At 45.5% G+C, this 11,164-nt stretch overlaps 1 protein-coding gene across 1 annotated transcript; it reads left to right on the top strand.

The window, feature by feature from the left end:
* Positions 1 to 359: 359 nt before the first annotated feature.
* Positions 360 to 10,148, top strand: BBC3 (BCL2 binding component 3). Its single transcript, XM_075322601.1, has 4 exons — positions 360 to 478; positions 3,375 to 3,711; positions 4,823 to 4,995; positions 6,883 to 10,148. The coding sequence occupies exons 2-4, from the start codon at positions 3,390 to 3,392 to the stop codon at positions 6,997 to 6,999; spliced, it is 612 nt and encodes a 203-aa protein (XP_075178716.1). The 5' UTR covers positions 360 to 478; positions 3,375 to 3,389; the 3' UTR covers positions 7,000 to 10,148.
* The last annotated feature ends 1,016 nt before the right edge of the window (positions 10,149 to 11,164 follow it).

The following is an 11,164-nucleotide window of genomic DNA, read 5'->3' as shown; positions in this document are numbered from 1 at the left end:
GGGGGGAAAAAAAAGCAAAATTGCGATCTGGAGATGACGTCATCACCTCTGTACATTGGGATTACTGGATTACATGACATAATGCCATTAGTGGGTGAAGTGCGGGATTACCGGGGAGCAGAAAGGAGCAGCAGCCAATATTGGGGATTAGGAGCGCACAGGGGCACGAAGGGTTAACATTAACCCCCGGACGCCCGGCGGGGTCTCAGCTGACACCGCGCTGGATCTGCATGTCCCAACATGTTGATGTTATGGTGGGCGTGTCCTGTGCGGTGAGTGGCGGGCCGGGTGATGGGCGGGGCCTCCAGGTCTCCGCTCTAAGCGGGCGGGGCTTGTCCAAGTTGGCTGCTGGCTGCTCCGGTGATGCTGTTAGTGGAAGTGTGCTTGTGGTGTGTGCGCAGCGCTCCGTGCGACCCCCGCCCCAGCGACCCCCGGACCGTGCTAACTGCAGGAAGCCCATGTCACGAAGCTGAGCCGGGTAAGTGTCTCTTATCTGCACCCCCAAAATGTGTGCACGACCCCCCGAGGAGGACTGAGCCGCTGGAGCAGGGCAATTCTGGGGGCTCTGGTACCCGCGCAGCTCCACATCATCTCTTACTTTCCTGCACCCAAAGATTTCAGGACCACCTTGAAGTCCCCCCCTTAACTTGCTGTCCCCCTAGGTTTCGTGCCTTCCCCTGCAGCCCCCCACGATCTCTGCTGCCTTACCCAGCAGCCCCCCTCTAGCTCTCCTGCCTCACCTGGCTGCCCCCCACGAGCTCTCCTGCCTCACCTGGCAGCCCCCCTCTAGCTCTCCTGCCTCACCTGACAGCCCCTCTCTAGCTCTCTTGCATCACCTAATAGCCCCCCACGAGGTCAACAGCCTCACCTGGCAGCCCCCTTCTAGCTCTCTTGCATCACCTGGCAGCCCCCCACGAGGTCTACAGTCTCACCTAATAGCCCCCTCGAGCTCCTGCTTCACCTTGCAGCCCCCCTAGGTTTCCTTCTTCACCTGGCTGCCCCTCTAGCTCCTGCCTCACCTGGCAGCCCCCCATGAGGTCTCCTGCCTCACCTGGCAGCCCCCTGGAACTCCCATGCCTCACCTGTTAGCTCCCCTGCCTCATGTGGCAGCTCTCCTGCAGCGCCTCGCAAATTCACCTGTCAGCTCCCCTACCTCATGTGGCAGCTGTCCTGCTGCACCCCTCAAGCTCACCTGGCAGCGCTCCTCAAGATCTCCTGCTTCACCTGGCAGCGCCCATAACATTATAGTATTGCTGCACCCCATGTTACCTTTTTGAAGTTGTTTCATTGCTTGCTGCCCACTTGAATTTCTGTGTTTTTCCTTTTGCTCCCATAAAATTTCCAAACCTCATAACTGCCCCCTACCCCCAAGAGATTTTTGTGGTTCCTCTCTGCACCCCTGGGTTGTTGCTATTGCCTCGCTGCACCCCCGGGTTGTTGCTATTGCCTCGCTGCACCCCCCGGGTTGTTGCTATTGCCTCGCTGCACCCCCCGGGTTGTTGCTATTGCCTCGCTGCACCCCCCGGGTTGTTGCTATTGCCTCGCTGCACCCCCCGGGTTGTTGCTATTGCCTCGCTGCACCCCCCGGGTTGTTGCTATTGCCTCGCTGCACCCCCCGGGTTGTTGCTATTGCCTCGCTGCACCCCCCGGGTTGTTGCTATTGCCTCGCTGCACCCCCCGGGTTGTTGCTATTGCCTCGCTGCACCCCCCGGGTAGTTGCTATTGCCTCGCTGCACCCCCCGGGTAGTTGCTGTTGCCTCGCTGCACCCCCCGGGTAGTTGCTGTTGCCTCGCTGCACCCCCCGGGTAGTTGCTATTGCCTCGCTGCACCCCTCGGGTTGTTGCTGTTGCCTCGCTGCACCCCCCGGGTTGTTGCTGTTGCCTCGCTGCACCCCCCGGGTTGTTGCTGTTGCCTCGCTGCACCCCCCGGGTTGTTGCTGTTGCCTCGCTGCACCCCCCGGGTTGTTGCTGTTGCCTCGCTGCACCCCCCGGGTTGTTGCTGTTGCCTCGCTGCACCCCCCGGGTTGTTGCTGTTGCCTCGCTGCACCCTAGTGACTTATGTCAGATTATAGGGCGCACTGCACTTTGGGGATCTCAGTCTGTGCCGGCTAATTTTTAGACTTCAGCGTTGTCCTGGGCTGTTCCCAGCTTTTAGGTGGTGATTTTTGGGGTGAATTTGGCTTTGCTTGCACCGGTAGGGTTCTATGTATTCAGGCTCTAGAGGGGGGCTATAGGGTGTTTACATTGCTGTAGTCTGGGGTGGGGTGTGCAGTGTGTCACTCGTGTACATTTGTTTCCACATTGCTGTCTTATATACGTATGTTGTGTACAATGTATATATCATTTATTGTGTACATACATTGTATGTATATGTACGTACGTACATATAATTAATCTGCAGCGCCCCGGAGCCTCTGCCCTGACATGTTCAGAAGGGGGTTTCCTGCTCTTTTGACTTTGAAGTTGTCTGGTTCCTCCTGCCAGTTTTGCAATGATCCACCCTCCGCTTCCCAAATCTTGTTTATGGGCTGCCCTGATCCCTATTGTTTCCCTGCAGATGTAGCGGATTTTGCTCACACTATGATATTTAATAGCGGAGCCTTTGCCAGGTATATAGATGATCTGCCCTCATTAGCGGCATGGATGGAGCGAGCGTGCCGTCCCATATAGTGAGCCCACGTGGAGCAGATACCGGCAAGGACGGGGCATAATCTGCGATAATGACCGATTGAAAAAAAGAATGATGGGAGAGAGGAATGCGAGTAACAGCTGGATGTCACACGCGAGAGATCAGAATGTCCGGCGCTCTAAATCGGACTGTAGCGGAATGTCATGCAGAGGCGATGATGGCTCGGGGCTCCCATTGTATATAGTGCCCCTATCTGGTCTGGTATATATCCCCCCCCTAGTCTATATGTTGCGGAGGAAAACAAGTGCATTGTCCCCTCTCCAGGGTACTGGTCACCTGTTTTGTTATTGTTGTCAGGTTACCGGTAGCTGCGGCTGGGAGGACGGAGAAGCTCGGGAATGTTTTTTATTAAAGCCCTCGTCTCGTTTCCTTAAGAGCGTCCGACACACGCTGGGTCATATAAGGATTTTTACACACCAGTCTGTAAGATTTGTTTACAAACAGTGTCGGTAAGAAGGTGGCAGCAGCGCCCTCTACTGGTCACTATGGTGCCTCGCAACATCGCGGCAGGCTGGCAGAGACCGCTGCACCTCGCAGCGATTGGGATCGCAGAACAGGTGGAACTCGCAGAATGTCCTCTCTTAGTAAATCAATCCTAAAATGTTCTCGAAATTCCTAAAACATCACTTTAGCGTTCGTCTTCGGTGCATAACATTCCTAAATTGTTCATTTTTTCTTCCTTGTAGACTACAATTTCCAAAATGGCGAGACCACTTCATGATGGGAGTACCTCCGAACCCGTGGGAAATATCCAATCAGAAGCCAGCCGTACTTTCCCCCCTGCTGACGTCAGTGCCTGTGAAGCCTCTTCTTCTTCTACCATCTGTGAACAGAACTTACCAGCGAGCCGTCCCACTGCCCCCGCCTCCCGCACCTTAGCGTCCGCGTGCCAGCGGCACCCCTCCCCCAGTGAAAACCACTGCCAGGACAGGCTTGAAATGGCCGAACCTTCCTCGACCGCCCTTGAGCGGAGGCATTGCTCTTGCCCAGAATCCTTCAGTACTGGAGAAACCACTGCTTACGGTAGGTCGTGACAATCCGAATTCTTCTAAAGTTGGTAGCACATCAATGTATCACCGTGACATTATGTGGCGGAGCGGAATCTGAGCCCTGCGGTTGGATGAATGTCATAATTTAGTAGGCTTAGATTCAGGTGTCCCAAGTCCTGGGCGATGCCAACAAGACTTTTTAGGACAGATTGCAAGCTCTGAAAGCCCTCAATGTAATGGGCCACCTATTTGCATAGATGTTTTATCACGTGGCATAGCAATGTAATGCTAGTAGTTTTACATTATTGCTTTCATACTTGGCATTACTTGCTCTCTAAGTATGCTGTCCTTTGGGTGTCGCAGTAGTGACCTTGGGTCTCTTGGCGATGCCAACAAGACTCTTTAGGACAGATTGCGAGCTTTGAAAGCCCTCAATGTAATGGGCCACCTATTTGCATAGATGTTTTATCACGTGGCATAGCAATGTAATGCTAGTGGTTTTACTTTTTGCTTTCATACTTGGCATTACTTGCTCTCTAAGTATGCTGTCCTTTAGGTGTCGCAGTAGTGACCTTGGGTCTCTTGGGACTTCACTTTACCATATAAGTTCACCTTTTCACTCCTGTTTACCAAATCGTTTTTCTTGCACATGTTCCTTTTTTCTTCCTGTTTACGAAGCTGCACGCCTGGCCATGTGCCAGTCCTCCCGAGACCAGTCATGACACCCTGGCACGAGTCCAGCGTGTCTGGAAGTGTTGGCTTCATGGTTACACTGGCACAGTCATGTGCTGGAATGATATATACATATATACACACTATATTATTTGGAAATCGCCTGGCTCCACCATTCCCAGCCTGTCTGAGCATTGGTAATGGAGGGGATGTTATATATGTTGCATCAGTGGTGACGGCCATATGACTGAGCGTCTGGATTTTCCCTATATGAATTGATTAGTCCATGTATGAGTACATATGGTGAAACATATGAGCTCATTCACCTACATGGAGGGGGGGGGGGGGAACGACTCCTGCATTGCAGCCTACGTTTCATTTATTTCTGAAAGTAAAGAACCCCTTTAATTTTGCAAAAGAAACAGCCGATGTGATCTGTATTTCTAACTGAAGACTATAATTCTCCATGCCAGGTCTCAGGCATACGGCCCACGAACACTCCCGGGTGGGGATGGACACAGATGTTTCTAATCAGAATGACGCCCAAGGAGATCGCCCCTTGGCAGGAGAAATACCCGTAGAACGGGAGATCGCCCTACGCCTGCGCAGGATTGGGGACCAAATGAATGACCGGTATCTGCAAAGGGTAAGCATTGATGTCATTTTACCCCCCTCTGTGCCCCTGTACCCACATTTATTGATGGTTTAGCATTATTTTAAGTGCATGAAAGTTTTTGCAATGTGTAGTTGTGGGCATTGCAGGGTTAATATCTCACCCTTGGGGTTGCAATAATCAGAGTTGCTCCCCTACCCCTGAACGCCCGCATTGTGATCATGCAGAACATGTAATCCTCCTCCTCGGCACAAGCTGTGTCTTCCCTTTGTGCTGCAGATTCAGTGTGTGCTCGGCTCTGCCCGCTCTTCCTCCTTTTTATACGTGTTACTATATTTAACCCATGACTCAGACGCCTGCCGGGATCCTAACTCCTCCCTGCGCTGCCACCATCTGTCTTATTTATCTCCTCCTGCAATGACTAAACCTCCTAATCCACACGGTCAGGACCTGATCGAGCCTTGCCGGAAAGGGTTAAGTTTCTGGCACCGCTTTGGGGTGGAATTCACCCCGAGATGTGTGTTAAGCTAGTAAACTCTGGTGCAAGTCATAAGAGATGAGGAAGCGACGGATTCTGCTGTTCCAGCATATTTCCGCTTAACTAAAAATTCAATATTTTTTTTATTTTTTTTCCCCATTATCGGACAATTTTATTTTCTTGATAAGAGCCAAAAAAGTTTCTTAAAGGGGATATCCGCAACCAAATAAATATAGCTGCAGCGGTTGAGAATTGCACCCACATAAAACTTGTAATATACTAATTATTGACGGCTGAAAGAGAATAGTATATATCACAAAGCTAAAACCCGTTTCAGGCATCGGAGAGCCCCTTTTAATGTGGCTGGCTGGGAAAATGAGAACCTGCGCCCTCTGCTGTCCACATTAGATCATTGCAATACTGTAATATTGATATCAATGTAAATGACATGTAAAACTTGTTATAGGGCTTGTTCACCTGTAGCATCTTCTTTGTGGGGAAAATGCAGCTGCCTTACAATAACAGTAAAATGAATGGGATTTCAGAACATTTTATTCAGGTGTATTTTTTTTCTTTTATTTTTTTTTTTGTTTTCTTAAACCTGTTATTTAATTTAAAGAAAAATGTAGCAAGTCAATTCTTCCAGTGGTTTTAGGCCTTGTGCCCACAGGGCTTTTTTTTCATGCTTATTTCTTTGCTTTTTTTTTTTTTTTTTTTTTTTTAATCAATAAAAAGCAAAGAAAACACATCCCAGCAAAGTCTGAGAATCATGATTTGCTGTGCCCACGTTGCTTTTTTTTCCTTGCTTTTTTGTTGCTGAAAAAGGAGCAACATGTTTCTTCTTCTTTTTTTTTTTCCCCCTATCTCACTAGATAAGCAGGAAAAAAGCAGCTTTTTTTTTCCTGCTGAGACCTTTTTTTTTTATTTTTTTTTTTTTTTTTTTTTTTTTTTTTGTGCTGAAAAAAAAAAGCACTGTGGGCACATAGCCTTCAGTTTCATCCATGGCTGTGTTCACACATTGTGCTTTTGCTGCGTTTTCTGCAGCCAAAACCTGCTCTCTTGGAAGTAAACAAGCTGCTTCCAAAAAGCAGTGGATTTTGTTTTGTTGTTTTTTTTTTTTCATTCGCTGCAAAAAACACTTAAGATAATTGACATAACGCTTCTTTCAAAAACAAAATTTGCATAAAACATTCATGAAAAGGAAAAAAAGCTGCAAAAAAAAACCTCCCAAAAAACTCAGCAAAAACATGTGAAAATAGCCTTAAGGTCAAAACACACTGAAAATTGTGGTCAATTTATTTTTATTTATTTTTTTTTTTGCTAAAGAATTTAATAAAGAAGGAAAACTGTGTGAACAAATCCTATAGCATATTTTCTCATGACTGCTAATTATATAATTTGATTGATATTTAATCTGAATATGTATTTTTCTCTGTTTTCAGAGGCAGAATGGACAGCGGCAGTGGTGGGGTCCTCTGCGTTGGCATCTCACACAAATCATCTCCGAGATTGTGGCTGCCTTGTACAATCCACTTGTAGACATTTTACCGCAGAACTAAGGCAGCTTGTGCCATGTGGACTACTGGTACAAAGAATTGGGCATTTTTCCGATGCCTGCATTCAATCCCTGTGCTGAATTGGCTTCTGCGGGACGGAAGTCACGAGACTTGGAGAGTCTCCGCGGACAGTACTATGCTGAAGTCTATTGGGCGTCAAGACAATGATTTAGAAGTCTGAGTCCACGACTCTTCCATCAGATATTGGTTTTGACCTGCGCGAGGCATCGCCGGCGTCAATAAAGACATGGCGGATATGGTAAATGCCTTATCTTCCTATTGAACTCACTGGCAGACTTTTCGTGTTGGAAATCAAGTGGGGTTTTGTTTGGTAAAGACATTGATAAGATGGCTGTCACAAATGGGGATTATTGGGAATGTGGTGGTGTTGAAGTGAAGGCGTTCCGAGGAGTTTCGGTTGAAACAAAACTATGGCACATTCTTTAAAAAAAAAAATTAAAAAACAAGAAAAAAAGTTTATACTGAGTACATGGAAGAATTTGTATCCGGGGGTGACTCCAGTCCCCCTCCTAATGCACTCTGTCTGTGGCTGGAAAGGGTAATTTTTCTGAGCCATACTAAACTGCCCTTGTAGCCAAATTGTGGAAATCTAGACAAGCCATACAGAAATCTTGCTGGCCTCCTTTTTTGCATGCTTTGATCGGCCCAAGAATCCTAATTTCATATACATAGAGCTCAGCATGTCGCCACTGTACTAACCTACGTCCTGATAGCACTTATAAAATAAAAACAACTTCTTTTCCCACCAACTCCAATGCCTGACGTTTAGTCCCTGCAAAACTTTGATTTTGAAACTTTTTTTTCTTTTTCGTTTTGTTATCCTGGAAGAACAGAAAATTAATTTCCAGAAAAAAGTCTAAAAATACAAAAAACGAATTTTTTTTTTTTTTCCCTTTTATCTGTAAGAAGAAACATATTTTTTAAATCTCAAAAGGGAATGAAAATTTTGAGGTGTTTTGTGTTTTTTTTTTTTTTTTTATTTATTTTTTTTCTTTCTCCTCCCTCTTTTTTCCATTTAGCCTTTGGTCTTACTTAAAGGGGACCTGTCACTGTCCATAAATATGTACTTTTTTATTTTATTTTACCCAGATTTTTTTGTTGTTTCTGCACCTCTCCATTCCGGAGATATGGTCCCCTATTTTTGGTATAGGAATGACAAGTTTTAGACAAGTGGGCGTGGTTGTCAAGAACACTTTCTTTAAAAAGAGTTGACCACACCCTCTTGGATAAAAGGGGGTCCATATCTCGGGAATGGAGAGGTGCAGGAACAAAAGTAACGCAACGCCAGACTTGGGGGGGAAAAAATGGCATTTACGCCGGGTACAAAAAAAAAAACTATGGCAAGTGGCAGGTCTTTTTTAATGGAAAGAATTAAAGTGTACCGCCAATTATAAACTATATAGATATTATGTATGAAGTAGAAGACCGAGCGTCTAGTACCAAGGCCTGCGATTTATGATTTTACATCGTGATTGCCATATTGGATACGGGAGGGACGCGGACTCCTAAAGCATGGAGCGGACCACCATCTATCCATCCTGCTCTTTCGAGTTTATTATTGTGCACGTTTCGTTATATAATTGGAGGTACACATTAAAGTTTATGTATATCATGCGCTAATGTAAGAAGTCCAAGACCATCCGTGCACTATAAATCCAGGCATCTTGATATCTCTCTTTTTTGAGTCATGGCAACCAGTCATAAAACTGCACTGGGATAATTAAAAACCCAAATTCTAAATGGTTGCAATGAGCAACAAGTCTCTTAATTATGGTAAGCTGGGGTAGAAGTGGACTTGAGGCGTTCTTGAAGGTCTTAATCGGTTACTGCCATTTTTCAATCACAATTTTTAAGTTACCCTAAAGGCGACCTCTCTTACTTCCTGTTTTGGCCTTTCCTGTTTCTTTAGGATCTGAGGCCTTGACTAAAGTTGTTCCCCATAGCAACCATTGGCCTTTTCTGTTTGCTTAGAATCTGAGGCCTTGACTAAAGTTGTCCATAGCAACCACAGGCCTTTTCTGTTTTAGCATCTGAGGCCTTGACTAAATTTGTTGCCCATAGCAACCATTGGCCTTTCCTGTTTGCTTAGCATCTGAGGCCTTGACTAAAGTTGTTGCCCATAGCAACCATTTTGTTTCCTCACTGCAGACTTGAAAATGAAAGTCTATAGACCACAAATATATATTTCAGCCATGATAAAGATGAATTGAATCACTTTTTTTTTAAAGAAATCTGACTAGCTGAACTACGTTTTTAGTCTCGCCGGTCAGACTCCATATTGGTGCTATACTGAACCTTTTAGATAACCACTCAGTCTGTTTGTTTTTTTTTTTTTTTTTTTTTTTTACATGGGGGGGATTATTGATCCCTACGAACCTCTTAGTAAGGGATATAAAGATGCCTATGTTTTATCAAAAAATAAAATTTGCACTTCTTGACTACTTCTAATAATTTGATAATGTCATCTCCTTATGGACCTGTCAAATATATATATACAGCCAAATTTTAGGGATTTAACCGAAGGGCTAATTGATCCAGATCTATATGGCCATGAAGTTCTCTTTCTGCACCCGCAATGTTTAGTTTCCCACTTATCACAGCAATATCTCCCGCTTCCACCCCCCAGTTTCATTGTCGTCTCACTGTGCATGACTATGGCGCCCCCTGTAGGCGAACGCCGGCTTCAGGTCCCATACTTCATCCCATGTACCGGTGACAGATTTTAATACAATTTATTCTAAAGAAAATCACTTTAAAAAAAGGTTTAAGATATTGAAATTTTATTTTTATTTGTACAGTTTATGAAATGTTCTCTATATTTTTGTTTACAGCAGAGATGCTGAGAGAAACGGAGACGAGTATATTTATTTCTGGGTAGTCCACATACATAATCCGTACAATAATCTGTCATATTTCACAGCGATTTTATTTTTCCTCCACTAGTCAAAAATAACAAGGCCGTATATGTCCACCATCAGGACAGAATCCAGGGGACTTCTCACTCAAGGCTGTTATATATGTAAATACTGTACATCTGTGAAACAGAAACATCATTTTTTTTTCTTTTCGTTCTGTACATTTTGTGATTGCGTTCTTTTTGTACATGGATTTTGTATTTCTTTTCAATAAAATTTGGATCTGAATTATATTTGGTGGCTCATGGCTCCTTATTGACATTTACAGCCACTGGCTGGTTCCCAGCTGTTGAGGGACTACAAGTCCAAGCATCGTTGGAAGGAGAAAGCTTGCGCAATTTCCAATCACCGCAGTACCCTATGATTTGTACGATACATTACACTATAGTTCACGCTGATGAATCCAGGTGGGAGAACTCGGAATAGAGGAGCTGGTTGGGCTTTAGTTTACAGGGAATCTGTCACTAGGTTTTTGCCACCTAATCTGAGAGCAGCATAATGTAGAGACAGAGACCCTGATTCCAGTGATGTCACTTACTGGGCTGCTTAGTATAGTTTTGATAAAATCACTGATTAATCAGCAGGAGATTATCATTACAGGACTACTTGGCATGCTTCAAGGTAGTCGGGTATGTCCATGAGCTTCTGTATAAGGGTACGCTCACACGAGTGCAATGCGAGAAAATCTCGCATTGCACACGGACCAATGTTACTCAACGAGGGCGAGCAGATGGTCAGCTTTTTTTTTTTTTCTTTTTCTTTTTCATCCAGACTCTGGATGAGCGATAAGTCGGTCGGTAAGAACTCGATCACTCGCACCCATACCAGTCTATGGGTGCGAGTGAAACATCGGACTGAACTCTGATGACATCCGAGTGCAGTGAAATAATCGCATCAACTGACAATGGAGGAGATTAATCCATCCCTCTCCTCCACAGCTGTGGTGTAGTCGCAGGATCGGATCACAGTTGCATGACACTCGGCTCATGCAGGCAGCACAGTGGGAGCCAAGGGTCATTAGCATATCGCAACGCATGCCATACCATCGTGTGAATCCAGCCTAACTTCTAGATCTGCAGCAGAAAAACCTTGATTTCATCAAAATGACAACAAACAGCTCTGTAAGTAACACATCGCTAGAATCAGGGTCTTTGTCTCTACATTATGATGCTCTCCGATGAGGTAGCAAAAACCCGGTGACAGATTCCTTTTAATATTTATGGCTTATTATT

Source organism: Anomaloglossus baeobatrachus, chromosome 9 (genome assembly GCF_048569485.1).
Source record: "Anomaloglossus baeobatrachus isolate aAnoBae1 chromosome 9, aAnoBae1.hap1, whole genome shotgun sequence".
Classification (NCBI taxonomy): Eukaryota; Metazoa; Chordata; class Amphibia; order Anura; family Aromobatidae; genus Anomaloglossus; species Anomaloglossus baeobatrachus.
Note: the sequence above shows the minus strand (reverse complement) of the source record. Positions and strands in the feature narration are given on the sequence as shown.

What these genes read in the sequence shown, in the direction of transcription:
- BBC3 (XM_075322601.1), top strand. Translation starts at nt 3,390, where the DNA reads ATGGCGAGACCACTTCATGATGGGAGTACCTCCGAACCCGTGGGAAAT. An exon ending in TGGAGAAACCACTGCTTACG is followed by an intron (nt 3,712 to 4,822) that starts GTAGGTCGTGAC and finishes TCTCCATGCCAG; the next exon opens with GTCTCAGGCATACGGCCCAC. An exon ending in ATGACCGGTATCTGCAAAGG is followed by an intron (nt 4,996 to 6,882) that starts GTAAGCATTGAT and finishes CTCTGTTTTCAG; the next exon opens with AGGCAGAATGGACAGCGGCA.